General features: G+C 37.8%; 1 protein-coding gene across 1 annotated transcript in view; it reads left to right on the forward strand.

The window, feature by feature from the left end:
* ablim1a (actin binding LIM protein 1a) overlaps positions 1-21585 on the forward strand; it is a 73516-nt gene that overhangs the window by 24658 nt on the left and 27273 nt on the right. Inside the window, 6 exon segments of the mRNA XM_036575087.1 lie at positions 8502-8685; positions 10550-10662; positions 11502-11628; positions 12141-12234; positions 17449-17536; positions 18686-18744. Coding sequence (XP_036430980.1) covers positions 8502-8685; positions 10550-10662; positions 11502-11628; positions 12141-12234; positions 17449-17536; positions 18686-18744 — 665 coding nt within the window.

Raw genomic sequence — 21585 nt, forward strand, 5'->3', positions numbered from 1 at the left:
GTGTCCAGCACAGAGCCCTGACCTTACTAAACAGCTTTAGGGTAAACTGGAACATTGATTGTGAGCCAGGCCTTCTCATCCAACATCAGTGACTGACCTCACAAATGCAAATTTGACTGAATGGGCACAAAATATCACAAACACACTGCAGTTTTTTGTGGAAAGCCTCCTCATAAGAGTGGTCCTATTTCTGTAATAGCTGTGGAGGGTGGGGGCGGGGGGAGGGGCAACTCTATGTTAATGCCAATATTTTCGGAATGGGATGTTCAACAAAGTCTTAAAGGTGTGATGGTCAGGTGTCCACATACATTTGCCCACATAGTGTTTTACACTATGTGAATGTTACAGTATACTAGTATAGACAATATATGGCCCAGCCATAATAGACACTTAACTCCTTCTCTATATGCAGCCCTGCAGTTTTATATTGATGGGAGTGTCTTCTCCATAAAGGTTTTCACATTCATCCACAGAGCTATGTTTTCCTCTGTTGAGGTCATTAAAGGTAATAGCTTATCTGGCTAGACAGTTTTAGGTTGTACCGCTCAGGATCAGGATCCCAAATAGGTCAAGCACTGTACACCCCTGTGTTCCTTCTGAGATTAAGCGCATTATGACCTTGTAGATTCAGTTAGGTTAGATGAGGCGACTGCATGTTGTGATTCGAGATAGAATGTTTATAAGAGATAAAGATCCTATGCTTGATGTCTCATAATGGAGCACAAGAGAAATTAGTTTATTAGCTCACTGTTTTCTCCAAAAAATGAGAATCCTGTTTCAAAACACTCATCTCACCTTGCTCTTTACAATCAGCTGAGATTACACAGGCAGTCATTTGATGAAACTGGACTCATCTGGCAGAACTCTGAATTTAATGCAGTCCCAGGTTAAGAAGTAAATCTTGTCATGCTAGCATGTCTGAACCCTTATTGAATGAACTTTCTGTCCACACTACCTTATTTGCTGAGAGAATATCGTTATATAAGACTGCATTAGTACACATTTGTGGAGAGAAGTTGTATGATGCAGTTTTCTGAGTCACAAAATGACTCATTTGTGCTGGTAAATGTTTGATTAAATGTTGATGCTAAGCTCTTAGTGACAGCATACCTGCTGTCATTTACAAGAAATGCATAATGAAGGATGATATTTCAGCAATACAAATTGCTTATTTACTGTTGTTCGTCAGCAAATTACAGAATTTGTTCAGTGGAAAGAAGTAAACACAACCTCTGCAGCATTTTTTTCTTAAAATAATTTTTTTATGCAAATGTTGATGCACCGTTGATAAGCCTAAAACATGTAGTTGTGGCATGTGCAGATGATTGAATTCCCTTCCAGTTGTGAAGTCTCAGAACTTAATTATCTCTTTAGGCCTTAATTGACTCATTAGGACTGGTCACACAGGTCAAGAATTGTCATTAGGAATTGTCATCAGCTGACAATTCCTGAGTGTAATAAATGACTGACTCTCTGACTCTTCAAACCTTGTACTAGCTAATTTCCATTGTCTGAAATGTCATTAGGAAATGGCAGTTAAGAGAATTCTGAAAATCAAGGCAAGATCTAGAAGGCCAAGGCAACTCTCAGATGGAACTACTCATATGTAGGCCAGAAAGGCAAAGCAAAACCCCCATATGAAAGCAAAGGACCTTCAGGAAGGTTTACTTGACACAAAAGTGGGGCTGCCCCATAATACTGTGCAACATTACTTGCACAAATAGGTTCTGCATAGAAGGGTCATCAGAAAGAACTTCTGCCTGAAACTGCAAAGTCAACAAATGAAGTATGCGAAACAACATCTAGTTAAGTCAGATGCATTTTGAAAAGAAGTGCCATGTACTGATAAAGTAAAAACTGAATCACACAATGCATATTTTGGGGAAACAAGGAGCAGCGTTTGTTGTAAAGAACAGACTGAAAAAGAACAAAAATCCATTCCTCAAAATCCAACATAAACTACTTTAAGAGATGCAAGCTGAAGTTTCTCATGGTCCCCTGACTTTATTGAAAATCTGTGAGTAGACCGTAAACATGCTGTGGATGCAAGACAGCCCAAGAATATTGCAGAACCAGAAGCGTTCTGTAAGGAAAAGTGGGTGAAATTCTTAAAAGAATAATGGAAATAATCCTAGCAGGCCACAAAAAGCATTAGCAAGCTGTGATATCTGCTGAACGGGGCTGTCACTAAGTACTGACTTGAGAGGATATCTGAACATTTGACCATGCCACAGTTACTATTTTATTTTAAGCTATCAAACATAATGCAGTTTTGCATTAACATTTGCAAAACAAATTAGCAATTTGAGGTTGTGTGTTTTTAATTTTACAATGTAAGTCATTTGGCCAGGGGTGACCAAACAGCTATATGTAATGCATCTTGCTGGGCTTCCTCACATTTAACTTCAGTTTCATACAAAACTGGGCATTTTGGTGCATCGATTGAGCTCAAAAGTACAAACTAACCTGTTATTGAATTTATGTGATTTATGTGACACATATTCTGCATGCCTTGATCTACAATACCCCCCAATATCTAACATGTGAAACCAAACTTAATGTATTCTTTTGTGTCTGAGGCTTTCAGAGATGAAAGCCAGTTTGTCTGGTGGGGGTGCGTACAAGAGAAATTCTACCAAAACTATTAGATATTCATGTATGCATCAGATCCTGGTAAAATGATTTTAATTTAAGTTAGAAGAGCCTGAATTCATAATTTTATAAAAGTAGTCTGAATCTATTGCTATGATGGGTCTAGAACCACTTTCAAGTTCAGTTAATAGTCTGTCGGAATAGATCACTGTGTCTGTCCTATGTAATGTATGGCTCAGGACTGTTTTATGGTAATTATGTCATAGACATAGTGCTAATTAATTTTCAGATATACTCATATAAATATTGATACATTTGAAAAACAATGTCATGGTATGTCAATATCACTGAATTAATAGCATAAGTTACTAAATATTCATATAAGCATCAGGTTCTGGTAAAATGATGTCATATTAAATGCTGAAATTTAGAAGAGCCTGGCTTTATAATTTTCTAATAGCAATGTGAAAGATAATCAATAAGGATTTTATAGACAGATAATATGTACAATATTCAGTATATAATCACCATAAAATAGTCCAGAGCGAAAAAGCCATAGGTTCTGTAGGATAGACACAGTGATCTATCCCAACGGACTATACTGGCTTTTTCCCTCTGGACTCTCCTGTAAAGAGTAATCTGCAGTCTTGAGCCTTTAAAACACTTTAGGGCTGCAGAATATTGATTTTCCATGGCGATGCATATCCTCCCATGCTGTGGTTTTCCACTACCTGAAAGCAATCTATAGATACAGAGTCACAAAGTCTACCAAAGGTACGGTTCATAAAATTTGATGATCTATGAGAACTATATCTCTGAACCCTCTACGGAGAGATACGTTCATTGTAAAGTTCATTGTCGCATTGTGAAAAAACCTTGTTAACAACTGCCAAGGCCTGTATGTGAACCCAAATTTCAGCTCCACACTTTCATAACTACATAACTTAGGCATTAGTTTCATAGTAGTAACCGAATATTTCATAGTGGCTGCTAAATCGTAAGTCAACTGACGGTCGTCGGAGTCTGTTCACACAGCTGTACGCAGCAAAAGTTTGGGCTCCCCTGGTCAGTTTACATACATTGTTGATTTTCTAAGTGTACATAAGACAACATATCCTCTACAGGGAATGCACTGAATTTCTGAATTTAAATAAAACTTACAGGAGAAGGCAAAAACACTTACCTTTCAGTTTAAGTCAGTGTAAAGAGATTTAATTCCAATTGATTTTAGAGTATTTCTATTGGTCATGCAATCATCACGCAATCTTCACACAACGTAAAGGACAGCTGGTGTGTTGAAATGAATTGAAAGCATGCTTTTCTTTGGATAGCAGCGATATGTGCCTTAATTTAAAATATATGTTTGGTTTTGTTCAATATGTGTAAATTCAACAAATAAACATGTTAAAATGTTCAGAAGTGTGTCCTCTGTAGAGGACATATTAACTTATTTTCGTACGATTGTGTATTTACACAATCGTATGCAAAAGTTTGGCCGCCCTTGGTCAGATAACGTTTTGTTGAAGTGAAACAAAGTAAACACATCCCCTACAGAGAGCACACTTCTGCACATTTTAAGGCACAATTACTGTTTGTTTGCTGAATTTAAAGTATTGGGTAAAATAAAACATAGAATATGCCCTGCGCAAAGGTTCCAGCACATTTTATATTTTATGATTGTTTTCTAATACTTTATATTCAGTAAATAAAGAGAAATTGTGCACTAAAATTTGCAGAAATATATAGGGCTCTATGTATGCATATATGTATCTTGAGCCCTGCTTGAGAGCTCAGAAACTCATTGGGGATGCTGAATCATATGCTCCCAGAATTCTGGAACAGGCATGACTGACTCTGCTGATCAAGAAGCCAGCTTTTGCAGTTTCAGCAGCCAACAACACTATTCCAGTTTGATACAAGAGTCGCTCTCAGCTATTGATGTTATACAGCCATTCAAGTCAGCTCAGTCATTTAAGACTCTTCTACAGCTTCTTCTTTATTCTGGACATGTAATTACATTGAATTTGAGCACTATATGAACTGTTTGTCAAGTTGGAGGGTGATGCTAATGGGCACTGGCTTGGGGCCACACAAAAAGGATTTTGCACTGAAATGAGAGATGATTCATTTTGGGTAAGAGGACGTCAAAGTATGGGCAGTAATCGTTTCTTTCAGCTTCATGACTGTACTCTTTTGTTAATATATTGGGTTTACTCCAGGGACCGAATTGAAAGTTATATAGTGTTTTTCTGTGAGCCAAAAACAATCGTGGTTCACATTGTACGTACACTATGAGCCGAACCGTAGACTGGAACTGTTACGCTAAGCCACTCATTCCGGCTCTGATGGTGAGAGTTACACCAGACACAGGCCGGAGTGCCTCCAGATTAACAGCAACAGGCTGAGTACCTTCTCTGACTTCTGCACTGTCCATCAGTGTCACTCTGTCAAGTCTGTCTGATTGCAGCCTGAATGACAGGTCGCTAATTTATGGAATGTGACATGCAGAGTCATCAGGCACAGTGTGCAGCCTCAGAGGCTTCCCTGGTTCTGCAAAGGAGAGCTGCTCAAAAACATGGCCCGGTTTCAAAGGCAATTGAGTGATATTTGATATCGCAGAAGGCACAGCTCGAGGAACCTTTTCTAAGAGCTGAGAGGGCAGTTTTTTGTCTCTTTTATCGCATTCATTGACCAAAGCCATATTATCATCACTGGCTATGAAGTCAGCTTGACTCTCCTGTACTGTTGGAACCGTGTCACTTTGTTCCAGTGAATCCTGCAGGGGAGAGGCTTCAGGTCCTACTTTATGTGTGTTATAACATTATAACACCATGTGCAGTGGGTAGCGCTGTCGCCTCACGACAAGAAGGGCCTGGGTTCGATTCCTGGCTTGGTGACCAGGGTCCTTTCTGTGTGGAGTTTGCATGTTCTCCCCTGTGTCTGCGTGGGTTTCCTCTGGGTTCTCTGGTTTTCTCCCACAGTCCAAAGACATGCAGTCAGACTGATTGGATATGCTAAATTGCTCCTAGGTGTGTATGAATGTGTATATCTATGTGTCTGCCCTGTGATGGACTGGCGGCCTGTCCAAAATGGTTCCTGCCTTCCACCCAGTGACTGCTGGGATAGGCTCCAGCACCCTATATATATCTTCTTCTACATTTGGAGTGACTGTCAACGTTTGAGAGAAAAAAAGAGCGAGAGTGGGAGAGAAAGAGACACTAGCTTTATGTTGTGATAAGGCACAGATATCACTGACACAGATATTACCACAGTTAAAAAAAACAAAAAATAATAATAATACACACACACACATATATATATAGGTACTGGTGATACCCAGCCCTAAACTCAACTTGGCGACTGTTTTCTCAAGTATTTATGCACTTCAAACCCTAAACTTTCATGTTAGAGTTGTGAGATACTGTATAATCACCAACAAAAGAAGGAGTGGTTGAGTCACTGTGTCTGAGAGTGAAACTTACGAGCAGGTGTCACGACATGGCCTGCTCTCAACACCTTTCCTCAGTCATCCCTGTATAAACTCATTAACTAAATCACAGCCTGTGCTGAAAGCCTAATGTAATCTCTCTCTCGGTCTCTCTCCCTCTCTCTCTCTGTCTCTGTCTCTCTCTGTCTGTCTCTCTCTCTCTCTCTCTCTTTCTCTCTCTCCCACACAAACACACACTCTCTCTCACTCACACTAACTCACATTGGTGTACCCATGTACGTCAAAAAGTCGTCTGATTTTTCTAAATTTCCGCATAATTCTATAATTGTGATTTTAAAAAAGTAATTCAGAGTGGTTTGTATGAAATTGCCATTGTAGAGAAACGTACAAACTCAGATTTCTTTACAGTGATGGTGATACAAATCGTGATGTCTACAAAGAAAACAAATTAGCAATTTTATTTTTTCATCCAAAATAACCAGTGAACCTGCATGTGTTATGTAATATGATAATAGTAAAATTGTGGTTAATCTAAGTTGTAAGTTATTTTGCCTCACACACCTTGCAGGTACCTCTCTACCATGAATAGATTTAAACAAATTAATTTTAGGCCAAAACATTCTCTCTCAAAACTATTGTAAAGCAATGTCTCAGGCATCAGTTGGCATATTCATAAGCATTTCATGTAATAACTTTCTTTGATGGAGATATTAGGGGCATTACACTCTTCAGACGTCTGGTTCCTATCATCACCACTGTGAACAATTCTGACTCGGTTTCTCTAGAATGGCACCTTTTACATCAAACCACTCTGAATTACTTTGTTTACATCTTAAGTTAGACATTTAATTGCACCGAATTTTTAAAAAAGCAGTGGAATTCCCCTGTAAGAGTTGCTAGGCCCTGCTGGCCTTGGGGACAGTGTCAGGGACAGTGGAACCAAGCTTCCTTTAGCTAAACATAGTAAATGCTAAATGCGTTTTAACCTTGCTGGTCCTGTAGATAACAGAAGTGAACAGATCAAGTGTTTTTAAGCCTGTTGTTGAATTCCATTGTGCAGGTTTATTAATATACTTTTCTACTGTGGGAGGAAGGGAAGTTGAATAATACTTCATTTGTGCATGCAGACTATTAGTCCATTGTGTTTTCAGGAGTGATCACGTAGTTGTCAAAAAAGAAAGAAAGAACGTGGAACCTGACGCAGAGCTCAGTCTGGGCTGCTTCTGTCTTGTGCTAGAAGGCTGAAGCTCACATGCTCAAGATCCAAATATGGAGAATAGGAATGATGGAGGACAGGGAGGTGGGAAAATGTGCGTAGAGCCGGAGTAGCAAGTAGGAATATCTTCACTAAAAGGCAAAAATGTTCTTAACTTTAATGTAAGTTAATGTAGCGAAATTTTATACCAAGTAATTTTGGTGTATTTTTTTGTGGTCCTTTTTTCATGGAAAATTTAGCACTGATGTTTCACTTCTTAAAGTCTTTGGAAGCTTCTGAATGAGGGAATCGGGTGGATCTGTTTAGAGCTGCAGTAAAACTCAAAGTCATTAAGAATCGGTTAGTTGTACACTATTGCTAAAGACATCAGGGCAAAACTACACTGTAAAATATTTTACTACATAATTACAGTAAATTACGGGCTACTAGTTGCATTACTTTCCCAGCAGTTTTCTGTACCATATTAACAGTGAATAACAGTAAAATAGCGACTTCATACTGTGCTTCCACAGTTACCTGCTCCACATGATCACTGTAATGTAGCAGTTATTCTGCTATGCACTTACAGCAATTTGCTACATTTAAAATACAGTAATCTCCTGTATTTTGTGTAACAACTATGAAAGTAAGGCTACTCAGTAGCAACTTTTACCAGACCTATGAATATGTTATTAAAAAAACACATACAAATCTCACTTAACATATTATTACCTTTTTGGTCTTTGCTTATAATTTGCATAAACATGGCCAGTACTCTGGCAATACCAAAAAACCTTTAAAAGTCTTTAACTCTCAGTTGCTGTAATGTCTCATAGTGCTGTGTGATACAGCTCAACATCAACTTCACAGGAATCTGATGTGTTATTACAGAAAATATCTTAAGATGAGTTCAATAAAATGATGAATACAGAATTTTACTGTGAAAAATATTGTGAGATCCATTTTACTAATGAACAGTGTATATTATTTAACATGTCTGCTATAAAAGTTTGATTTTCACAGTTAAAGTTAACTTTTTCCTATGGTGTAGTTTATGTGTATTAGTTTATGTGTTATATTACATTTGAGGTGTGGCCTTTCTCGCAAACTTCAGTCACTGCACTCCAATTACAGCACTAACACTACATAGAAATTTGTTCTATATTCATCAGCTCAAGCAGCTGAACCCACTGCTAAAGAGAGAGAGTGCTCACACTGGGATGCCCTCTATCTGTGCTGTTCTTGTGTTTGTGTGTTTTGCTGTAGTGTGTGGATGCGACCTGGCGCAGGGAGGGTTCTTCATGAAGAATGGAGATTACCTCTGCACTCTGGACTACCAGCGTATCCATGGCACCCGCTGTAACACCTGCGGGGAGTTTGTGGAGGGGGAGGTGGTCACTGCCCTGGGGAAGACCTACCACCCAGCCTGCTTCGTCTGCACCATCTGCAAGTAAGACAGCAAATAGGAGTAATACTTGATACACACTATAATAGCTGAATATTGTAATATCTGCAGCATATTCAGGTATCTCACAGAGTTCTGTGTGTACAGATTACAAAAATTATCACCTCAACACCTCAAAATATTCCTTCCGGAATGCTTATTATATGAACATTACAAGAATAACTCTAAATCTATAGTAATATAGCCCTCTGTAGCCCTCTAGAGTCCTGAATTTGTTCTGTACTTCTGTCCTTTTTTCTAAACAACAGTACAGGAGAGCAGGATGATGTAACATGAAAGCAGAATGTGTCTTTGGTCATTTCATATTCCCATATCTCTGTCCTCTGAATTTTCAACAGAAATTGGGCAGATGTTTCTCAAGGTTCACCTGGAACTTTTTGTACAATAAAAGCAACGTTTTCATAGTACATGCTTTTTTGATTACTTACTATGAGTAACCAAGTTCCCTATATTATTTTAATCATGTTCTTAGTGTTTATAATACCATTTTGAAGCATAGAACAAACTCACAGTTAAAGCTAGCCAGACTAAAGCACAGCCTCCACGTGACAGGCTTAACTAGCTAACTAAGCCTACCAAATCAAAATTCATATCCCCCATACAAATTCCAAAGACTTCATTTTTGGAAGTTATCATGCACTGATTAGTCAGAAATGTACTACATGTGATGTAAATAAAATATATTTTAAAAAATAATCAATACATTTTCATTTAAGTAGTTGTAGTTTGCATCATTTTGCCAGACTTCATAGCTGCTAGTACAGCTAGCCCCTCAGTCTGTTACCATTAAGCCCAAATATGGGGTAAATTGTATCATTTGCACTTACGCTGCTTTTGTCTGAAGTGTTCAGTGCTGGAAACAACATTTATCTTTTCATTCGGTGGTAAAGATGTGCAGATGCGCAAGTGTTGCATTGATAACAAACAAACATTAAAACGTATTGTATTAATAACAGCAATCTATACTAATCTAAACCTATTCATATTTAAAATGGAAGGCAGTGGTGTTACCCACTACTCTATACCAACCAACCATCTATAATCCCTTTAACCTATAATACTTTTTAAATTATTTAGCGAAAAGCTAAAATATTCTACTTTATGTCCCACTCAGATTGTTATAAACCACATAAGCAGCTCCGAACAACTTGACATGTATAGAGGCAAATGTGTGATGATTTAAGCATGTAGTTTGCACAAAGCTAATTTATGGATATGAGCTTCTGTCACCTATTAGCTGCATTAGCCTCATAGCTTCAGTGCAGAGCTAAAGAAGGAAATTTTGGACACCAAACATGTCTAGATTTGTTCAGCTATATTTGGCATGAGAGGAAAACTGTAAACCTTTTCTAGATCACTGTACCAGCACACTTCCGTTTTTTCATACGTCATTTTTATGCATCACATCGTCCAGGAATATGATGATGAATTAGACTGTTAGGAAGGTTGACATCTCAGGATTCAGACATTACAAACCAAAATGTAGTCTTGATAACATGGCAAGAGTCAGAGGTCAGTTTAGAAACTCCTCCATTCCAGTCTCTGTTACTCTGTGTCAGTAATTCATATAATTATTCTGACAGTTGGGAAAAAGGGGTTTGTTCCCTTTCGAATGAGACCAAGATCATGATTGTAGCCCAGAGTACATGGGAACAGCACTCCTTTTTCTTTGGATGTGCTGTTTCAGGTAAAAATGGGGTGACACTTAGAACGTTAATTTGGTTTTGTGGCTATTTCTTTAAAACACTAACTATTATAAATAGTTATAATAATTATGTATTTAAAGGTTTACTGTCTGGGGAAGTCGAAAAGGAATTTTGAAGGTGATAATTTCTTTTATGGTTCACAGGCGGCCGTTTCCTGCTGGAGACAGAGTGACGTTTAATGGAAAGGACTGCCTGTGTCAGTACTGCGCCGAACCCATGTCTCCTGGCCCCACCAAGGACATCACTGGGCCTAGCAGTGAGTTTCCTACAAACCCTCATCATGTGCTATTACTGCTGCAAACTACACCACTCTGAGCTTATTACCTTCTACCTTACAGTTCCAGCTACTGAACCCTAGCATTTCCACCTGTGAGAACAAAGAGTAAATATTCTTTATAGCTACCTTTTGATGAAGTCTGCATAGCAACAGGGTTTTATTGTACAGCATATTATTTAAAAAGCAGAGTATTAGGTTGTGTGATCTGTGTGAAGATCAGTCTTTTGCATTTTTGTGGAGTTTTGAATAATTATTGCTGCTTTTGTATTTGACTATATTTAAATCGCAATGTTCCTTCAAGATCTCATATAATAGGTATTCTGAAGAGTGTATGAATCTCTGACGCCACCTAGTGGAGTGGAATGTCTAATTCAGTTGAGACTGGGATATTTCTGAGTAGTACAGTCTCACAGGCCAAATAGTTCTGCGTCTGGGTGTCTGTGAACATGCGCGGGCATTCACACAGGTGTCTATCAGCACGCTCGCACATGAAATGAACATGTTCGCCAAAGGGCAGCGTCCAAACCAGAATGTATATTAAACTTTAAAACTGCCTAAGCTCTACCAGGTAGCCAGTCAGCATTTGCTTGATGCAAGCTCCATAGACTCGCACAACTCTGAGAGATTTTGGAGGTGTGCACACTGTGGCCTCTCCAAGCCTCTCCCAGCTACACTTTCAGTGACCCCCCTCTCTGCGTCTCAACACAGATGCATTTATGTGCATCTTTATGTGCAGTATAAATTATTACTCCTTTCTCTCTGTGTGTGTGTGTGTGTGTGTGTGTGTGTGTGTGTGTGTGTGTGTGTGTGTGTTTCAGCGTGTGCTGGTTGTGGTAGGGACATTAAGAATGGCCAGGCACTGCTAGCCTTGGACAAACAGTGGCACTTGGGCTGCTTCAAATGTAAAGCCTGTGGCAAAGTACTGACCGGAGAATACATCAGCAAGTAAGTCAGACACACACACACATACAAACAGATCTTGCTTAATGCTCTATGAGGACATAGTATATGTCCTACACATATATATATATATATATATATTATATATATATATATATGTATGTATGTATGTATGTATATCTGCTGTTGGAAGAAAACCTTGTAAATCCTTTTTTGACATTTTTCTGTTTTTGACATATTTCTACCAAAAGAAATGGCCCAAAATTGTGTGTATATAAATATATATATAAGCTGAACACTCATAAAATCGTTTACTTTTGCCCCCTCTTTTCATTACAATACTACAGACCTTGGCTGCTGAATGTTATGTACTATATATAAAAATGAGTACATTTTAAATACATTGTTTAATTCAAAAATGTATTTCAAACACTGCACCACTTTTTGGACTTTTCTATACATTAAAAAATGTATTTGATAAAAAGACTTATATTTACTTTTACACTTATAAATTCATTATGACCTTTTCATTCTTCCATTTCTTTCTCTTTGTACAGAGATGGCGCCCCCTACTGTGAGAAAGATTACCAGATCCATTTTGGAGTGAAGTGTGAGGCATGCCACCAGTTTATCACAGGCAAAGTTCTGGAGGTACTGCGACTTCTGCTTGGCTCTAAAGTATAGCTCCTTTTTACCATCAGCCTGGCTCTGGTCAGTTGCACTTCCTTGGCTAGCTGTGCTACAACACATGTTGACAGACACGTTTCTGAAGATTGCCACTCCTTGACTGGTTCTCAAAAGAAAATAGCTCCACCCTTCAGCACTATTTGCATATCGTAATCTACTGAGTGGGTGTGTAGATTTGCAGAAGGGTGCAGTTACATGCAGCGCAGACTGTGTGGTGTTTAACGGCTTTATTCATGGTTGAACTGGACTGCAGGAATGCATCTGGACTGACTTTTAGTAAGACGCTTTTTTTAGATTTTGAAAGTCCTTTGTGGGTAACAGAGCAAGTGAGGGTGTGAGTATGTGTCTGTGTCACAGCGGTGGGCAAATTGGTGATATATTAGCATTATTGTGATATGATTTTTTGAGAAAATCTTTGGTATTGTCCTTACATGAACACTGAACAATATGTATTGATCTTTTATGATGCATGCATTATAAAAAACAGCAATTATAGATTTAGTCTTATTATAAAAACCTGTAAAAAAACAATCAGCGTATAGTAACTGCATAGTAACAAGTAGCTGATTGAATGTCAGGGCATTATGACATCATCTTACTTAATCCATTTATTTTTTACAAATGTATAGTTTAATCATTGATGAGAAATGGTTAATTGAGATGTCTTTACAGTGATGGTGACAAGAAACAAGGGTCACAATGTATACCATGCAAATACAGTGATTGTATTTATGAACCAAATCGACCAGTGAACCTACACATGTCTTCTGAGTTTATATATGTAGTGTTAATAGTGGTAATTTAGGGGCTAATTGGAAAAATACATTTCTTTCGAGAGTGTTTTGACTTACAACACCCTGCATGTGCCCCTCTGTCATGAAATGAATAAAAACACAATTTAGGCCAAAACCTCAGGCATCAGACAGTGTATTCATAGGTTTTTATGTTATAGCTTTGAAATAGGGAGCTTTTAGAGACATTTAATGCTTTAGATGTCTGGTTCCTATCACCACCACTGTGAAAGATTCTGACTCTGAATTTCTCTACAATGGCACATTTCACATCAAACCACTCTGAATTACTTTGTTTGCATCTTAGCCATTTAATTATACAGAAATTTTAAAAACCTAGTGGAATTCCCTTCATATTGTTGCGTTATATTTTGAAATATTACCCACCCTTAGTTTGTCGTTATGAATGATTGTAGAGGATGTTTTCTTTCAGCACTTTGCTGAAGAGCTGTTATTAGATGAGTCTAATGAGGTCCTATGAGCCTTTTGCATCGTAAGAGGCAGAGGGTGCAGAAGGGTCACGCTGTAGAGGCATTTACTCATCTAAGAGCTTTTTGAAAGGCCTCTGAATGAAGTGAACTTCTGTCTGAGAGCATGGTGCTTCTGTAAATGGCTTAAGGTGGTAGTTTGGTGAATTCACTGTCCTACAGCAGAGTTCCTTATGTTCTTTAGAGTGCACTCCATTTCAGTAGTGTGTAGTGGACCCTAAGGCATGGCAGGCAGGTGGGCACTTTAGTATAGGGAAGTGAGCATGTGCAGTATAGGCTTTTGACTCTCAGTGGTTTTATTACTGTCCAAATCCACCATGTCAGTAATTTTTACAGACTGAGTGCTTTACCTGCTTTAAAACATACTGTAGAAATAACCTCAGGTTACATTAACCTCTTGTAGGCCTGTGCCCAGTGACGGATAATCGAGTTACCATGGTAACAGCTCCCAGCGACGGTAAAAAATAATTTACCGCCAATTAAAAAAAATGTTAATTTATTGATTTATTTCATGTAAATCTGAGAAAGACAGCAGTCTTTCCACATGTAAACATCACATGCACTCAAAACATTGAGTGATGTGATATCCTACATTAATACAACATTTATTAAATCAAACATAGAAAGGTTGTTCTAGAAATGCACCTGTGCTGCTTAAACAACACTTCCAGACACATATCATGCCCATAACAAAAGCCATCTTAGGGCATCCTCACATAACTGTGTCAGGTTTCAGACTAAAAAATGACTTTGGAATTACGAAAAACACAAGTAAAAACATGTCTCGGCTCTTGTTTATCAGGCGAAATGGGTAATTTTAAACAGCCTCAGGTGAAATGCCTTCATAGAAGAAGACAAATAGCTAAGCTAAGCGGCCACAAACTCTCTGCATTCATGTTAGATTAATTGATAAAAAAGATGACAATATACTACAACCACAACTTTTACTGAACTGCAGTTTTTGTTCTCTTTTTTGTTCGTGTTCTCTTATTTGACAAAGATTAAAAATCAACTCGCACTCAATCACTGTTTTTTTTCTGCATCCGGTTCAATGTTAGGAACCATCTTAAAATGATTGCACAAAAGGAAAAAATACACTCAACTTGGTTAAACCTTCTAACTGTTTATTTTCCACATGTGGAAAAGGAGTTTTTGTGGATTTTGAGTCAAATATGCGTTGTTTATATTCTCAGGCTCAAGTCAAAGTAATATGTATTGCTCTCAAGTGTACAATCATTAAAACATATCAAATTAAGTTGTATTTTATGCACTGATGTTGACTATTGGCTGTGAATTCTTATTCTAATGACACATTGCATTCACTCAAGTCAGCTAGGTAGATGGTTAGGGTAAATAAAATTGCTATTGAATAAAATTTGTGGACATTTTTTCTACTTGTGAGCAGCTGAACGTTTTGGTGTTTTGGTGTGACAGCAGGCAGTTTATCAATTAGCTGCTCCCATTTCTGTAATTTATATTGATTTATTGATTTATTATCCCATGCAGTCATAAACATACAGACGTCCTGTGGTAGAATTACTTGACCCCACTTCTCTATGTAAAACAGTTTCCGTCTAAATAGTGTGCGGGAAAAATGGCAAAAATATACAACACAATAGAGTAGGAGGCATATTTACAATACACAATATGTATGTATCATGTTTAGTTTTTCTGTGGTTCGTGAACGAATTGGTATGGACAGAACGCACCACCAACACAACAGCGCCACATTTAAAGACTGTGGACATTATGAGTGCTGTTTTTAATTAAACGTTTGCAGAAATAATCTAGGAAGGTACATCAAAAATAAATTAACATGTGGTGATATCATGATAGACTGACATCCAATCAGCTACTTCTTGGTGAACTGTATGTGTAGTTACTATACAACCTTATTTCTAAAACAGTAGGGATGCTGTGTAAAATGGAAATAAAAATAGAATGCAGAGATATGCAAATCATTTAAACTCCATATTTAATTGAAAATAGTGCAGTGACAACATAACGTCTTGAAACTGAGAAATTTGATTGTTTTTTAGAAAGTATATGCCCATTTTGAATTTGATGCCAGCAGCACATTTCAAAGAAGTTGGGACGGAGGCAATAAACGACAGGTAAGGTTGTAAAAAGCTAAAAAAACAAAACAAAATGCAATAATTCAAGAATAAAGTTTTGCAGTGTAAAATAGCAAAGAACTTGGGTATTTCATCATCTACATTATATAATATCAGTTATCTCTCCCTATGTAAGGGACAAGGTTGAAAACTAATATTTGCTGGCCGTGATCTTCGGGTCCTCAGGCGGCACTGCATTAAAAACAGACACGATTCTCTAGTGGAAATCACTACATGGGCTCAGGAACACTTCTGAAAACCACTGTCTGTGAACACAGTTTGTCGCTGCATCCACAAATGCAAGTTAAAACTCTACCATGCAAAGAAGAAACCATATATAAACAGGATCCAGAAATGCTGCCACCTTCTCTGGGCCCAGGCTCATTTAAGATAGACAAAGGTGAAGTGGAAAAGCGCCCTGTGGTCTGACGAATCAAAATTCTTTTTGGAAAACTTGGACGTTGCGTCCTCTGGGACAGTTCGGCTTGTTATCAGCAGATCACAGTTCAAAAGCTGGCATCTGTGATGGTCTGCATTAGTGCACATGGTATAGATGGCACCTTTAATGCTGAACAATATATGCAAGGTTTTGAAGCAACATATGCTGCCACCCACATGACCTGTTTTTCAGAGAAGGCCTTGCTTATTTCAGCAAGACAATGCTAAAGCACATTCTACATGTATTACAACAGCACGGTTCTGTTGTTAAAGAGTCCGAATGCTAAACTGGCCTGCCTGCAGTCCAGACCTGTCATCCGTTTGAAAACAAATGCTGCATTATGAAATGAAAAATACAACAAATGAGCCCCCGAACTGTTGAACAGCTGAAATCCTATAACAAACAAGAGTGGGAAAACATTTCACTTTCAGAACTACAGCAGTTGATCTCCTCAGTTCTCAAACACATGCAGAGTGTTGTAAAAATTCACCCACCCCAACTTTTTTGAAACGTGTTGCTGACATCAAATTCAAAATGGGCATGTATTTTTCAAAAACCATGTAAATATTTACAAATAGAATTTCTCAGTTTCAACATTTGTTGCATTTGTACTATTTTCAATTAAATATGTAGTTTAAATGATTTGCACATCATTACATTCTATTTTTATTTCAATTTTGCACAGTCTCCCAGCTTTTTTGGAAACGGGGTTGCACATTGGTTGTTGTTTACAGGCTGGTCGAGTTCTGTCTTTTTTATGAAACCTGCTGTTGTTCAGTTTCAGAAGTACTATACAAATGATATACCCAAAAAAAGAAGATTTGAGTTGTAATTCATCACAATAACATTGTATTATCATCGTATTATACCCCCGACTTTTAATCTATTTTCTCTGCATGTGCAAAACTCAGCATGGTGTGAAAGCTGACAGCAGGTTTAAGGAAGCAATATGGACTGTATATCTTTTTAGTGCATGGAGATCATCCAGGCAGAGAATGCAAATAACTGTCTTTAAATGGGATCATACAAGAGGCTGTGTCAACCACACTGTATGATGACTTTATTTGCTTAGCAGCTGTCTGTCTCATTAGAAAGTGTTCATGCAAATCAGTTTTGTCATGAAGCTCTCCTGTGCTGGAAGCTTGCACCTCTTACAGAGGATGGAATGCAGAGCGTAAAGAGTCCAAATAAAGTACGAATTGTATAAATAAATGTATATAAATATATAAATATAAATAAATTACTATTAGTTTTAGACTACTAAGGACCTTCACAGTGTGATAATTCATGAATGTGTGTGTGTGTGTGTGTGTGTGTGTGTGTGTGTGTGTGGGTGTGATCTGCAGGCAGGGGATAAGCACTACCACCCCAGCTGTGCTCGCTGTAGCAGATGTAATCAGATGTTCACTGAAGGAGAGGAAATGTACCTGCAAGGTGAGACCACAGCAGAAACTATGATGCTTTGCACAAAGCAAAAGCCAATTTAGTTCGTTCCTCCTTAAAGCGATACTTTAGCCATGTTTACACAGTTTTCTCCTGTTAACCCAAATATTTGGCGTCTTTCTCAGTTTTGCTTTGGAGCTATGATGTTATGATGTTAGTGTAGATGACAATAGAAAATTATGCCTCACCAATTAGTGCTGTGCAAACTAAGTAATCTCAAATAGACTTGCATTTGTTTTTTCTGACACTTTTTGTTTGTTCTTCTTTCTATCACATACTGTTATCTATAAAAATAGAATAAGTACAGACAGAATTCATGCTGCAGTACTTTTTCAGTGTCTTTCCACATCAACTTTTTGGAATGAAGAGAAATTTGTGTACATTTGTGTTTGCTTGGTGTTGCACAAGATGTGCAATGGGTGTTAGGTACTGTTGCATTACAAATACTGTAGTTTACTGTACTACGCAAAGTCAAAGACCACCTTTCATTCATTAATTTCCATTCAAAATGTTAATTTATCAGCATCAGGACAAAATAGCAGAAAACATGTTTAAAAGATCGCACAACAGCTAAACGTAATATCAAAAATTTCAGTATTTGCTGTTTAGTGTTTAGTATTTACTGCAGTTTTCTTTCTCTTCAGGAGACTCGCTTTCAGTTTTTCAAAGAAATCTTTGAAACCCCCAGCCCCCAAACCAAAACCTGATATTGAGGACTGGACTCTGGGGCGGTCAGTCCATTGTTTTGAGAACACCAGCAGCTTCTTTGTTTGATTTGCAGATTTTCTTCTCTTTTGTCTATTTCCTTTTCTCAGTAACGGCTTCCTGACAGCTACACATCCTCGTGTTGAGTCTTCACATTTTCTCTCTATCTCTTAATCATTTTTTGAAGTTCAGTTTTGGAAACTTATTTTTTTTTGTAACTTTCTTTTTGATTTTTCCCTTCCTTATGCAAGTGGATTATCTCACATCTAAACTTCTCAGAAACATCTCCTGAAAAATGAATAACTTTTTCCTCTCATTGTTTCCTAAGGTCCCAGCCTACTGTGAGCATGTATTGAACCAGCTGTCGCTGACGTTCTTTAAGCTCTTACTGTGTTGGGGAGATTGTTTCAATTCGCATTTTCTGTGTTTGTTCAGGATCAACCGTTTGGCATCCAGGCTGCAAGAGCTCCACCAGAACAGAAGAGAGACACAGGGTAAGGCTGTCCTTCCTGTCTTCACATGTTTTGACACGGTGAAGCTGTGCATCTTGTCTTACTGCCTACACTTTTCTATGTCGAGAATTAAGGGCGTAGCATTGGTTTCAGAAGTTGGAGGGACACTATCAAGTTGGAACATAACTATGAAAATGGGTGTAGCATTAACATAAAATAGGCACACACTACAAAAAAATATATCTCAACAATTGAAATCATCTTAAATCTACAGAATATATATAATATTTATCATTTTAAGATTGTCATAAAATATTGTAAGATTTATTTAACCTATTTCTAGACATTGTTACTTGTTTTAGTCATTCAATCTAGTAAAATTGTTATTCCATTGCCAGATTTGCTTCTTTCAAGAAGTAATCTTTGAAAAAGTGATCTGCCAATGGAGTAAAAATCAATTAGATAAAATTACTTGTGAAAAATGTCTGAATTTTCAGTAACTTTATTTGGAGGCATCTTATAAAGGAAATTATGTAGGAAAATGATCACTCATCATTCAAAATGAATCAAAATTTTCCATAGAACTAATATGTGGTGCTCTTAACTAGGCCTGATAAGGCCTCATAAGTTCCATTACTTGGGAATAATGCTTCATAACAGTGCTATGCATGGTAAAATATCTATCATTACAATGTCATTCATGTCATTTAATGTTTTTAAGTCATAATATGATTTCTGGCATGAGCTGTTTCTATAAATTCACATACTGCTTAAAAAGTACATCATTCATTGCTTATACATGTGCAGCTAACCTACAAATAATTGCTACCGAATATTCTAATAATATTTATACAACAATCTCAAAATGAGAAATATTAGATATAAAGACTATATTTAAGATGATTTTGCTTGTCAAGATTTTATTTTTGCAGTATAGTTGAACCATAGAAATGGAAGTGTATTGCAACTAAGTAAATGGGTGTAGCATTACCATGGAAATAGGCCTATAGATGGAATAGCCTATAGTGAGCCAGTGTTATTCTGTTTTTACCATCTAGATTATGACACCTGGACCGTAAGAGTAGACCTGTCCTATTTGTAGAGTTTTCCCCTACAACCTTTAGCTAATTCTGAAAGTTTGGGGACTAATTTGGAAAAAGTGGGGTGGCATGTCCCACCCCATCCCCAGTGTCCTCTCTCAAGGATTGTTGGTATCTCCGAACCTTAGAGAATAAAGACAAGTCCGGTTCCGTATATAGGCTGTTTTGATACGTATAGAATCAGGTGTGTTCTCCAACCTCCCCTCTGCCTTCCTCCACAGCTGTTGCCCACGTCACTAGCGCTCCTCGCCAAAACAGAAAGGCAGGTACTGTATTTGCTATCGGCTGTGCCATGGCATCACACGACCATGCGCTGCCCCTTGGAGGCGGCCCGGCTGCAGTGCCGCCTCCCTCCGAGCGTACCGCAGACTCATTTTCAATCAGAACGCCTGCATTCGATCCGCAGCCACGTAGGACCATGAACCGCCATTAACATCTCGCTCAGCATAGTTGAAGCAGCGGTAGATCAACATAATAAACTATGGACTTACTGACAGAGTCACAGAGGCCATGAGAAGCTCATTGCTTTGTATGGTTGTCACCGCTGTTGGCTGGAAATGTCTCAGGTCGTGTGAATTTATCATAGCTGTAGATATTAGATTTTTGAACAGCCTGTAAGCGGTGATGACACACAAACCATTTCAGTGGCCTTATGCAGTGTTTTCAGTAGTGCTTTATGCTGTCAATCAAGTTGGCAACTGTCTTAGTGTAAAATTCATATGCCAAAGGCATGATAACCATCATAGATTTTTGCAGCTGTATATGAAGTCATGACATCATTTGGCCAAGCAGATACAGTCGTATGCAAAAGTTTGCACATCTCTGCTCAGATGACATGCTTTGTTGATTTTCTAAGCGAAGTTTTCTCTACAGAGAACACACTTCTGCTCATTTTGGTGCACAATTGCTGTTTATTTACTGAATTTTTTACATAGTGTAGTTTATGTTTTTTTCCAATGTGTTAAACCTAATAAGCAGATAAGCAAATAAACAGAAATTGTGCACTAAAATTTTGCAGAAATTATTTATGTAATATTTAAATGTGCTGTCTGTAAAGGATGTGTTAACCTATTATATGTTATATAATATATTGAACAGCAATACAGTGTGTATATCACTGTTACCGGAACAAAAACTCATATGTCCATTTTTGACGTTTTTCAGTTTTTGACATATTTTGAAAATACTTATTGCCCATTACATTGTGTGTAAATTTCATGATGAATGGACCAAAAGAAATGACCCAATATGACTTGGAAAAAAGTCTGGTTCCATTGACTTACATTAAAAAGTGAAGTATGTTTTTTCCTTCTCCTGTACCATTTTGGAGATACGAGGTTTTGTTCCGCGATATACACACAGTATTGCTGTTTGATGTCCATCCACTTTTTTAAGAACATCTTGCCTTTTACTTCCACTCTCAGCCCGTTTTATCAGTCCTGTATGTACACTCACTGGTCACTTTATTAGGAGCTCCACTCTAATACTGGGTTGCTCTCAAACCAACCTGATTTCTTTGTGTCATTGATTCAACAAGGTGCTAGAAACATTCTTTAAGATATTGTGGTCCATGTTGACATGATTGCATCACTGCAGATTCTGTCAGCTGCAAATTTATGCTATAAATCTCCTGTTCTGTCACATCCCAAAGGGCTCTATTGGATTCAGATCTGGTGACTGAAGAGGCCACTGATGTACACTGAACTCATTGGAATCAGTTTGAGATGATGTGCTTTGTGACATGGCTTATCATGCCTGACTTAGCCATTAGCAGACGGGTAAA

Source organism: Colossoma macropomum, unplaced genomic scaffold, assembly GCF_904425465.1.
Source record: "Colossoma macropomum unplaced genomic scaffold, Colossoma_macropomum, whole genome shotgun sequence".
In the NCBI taxonomy this organism is placed as follows: domain Eukaryota; kingdom Metazoa; phylum Chordata; class Actinopteri; order Characiformes; family Serrasalmidae; genus Colossoma; species Colossoma macropomum.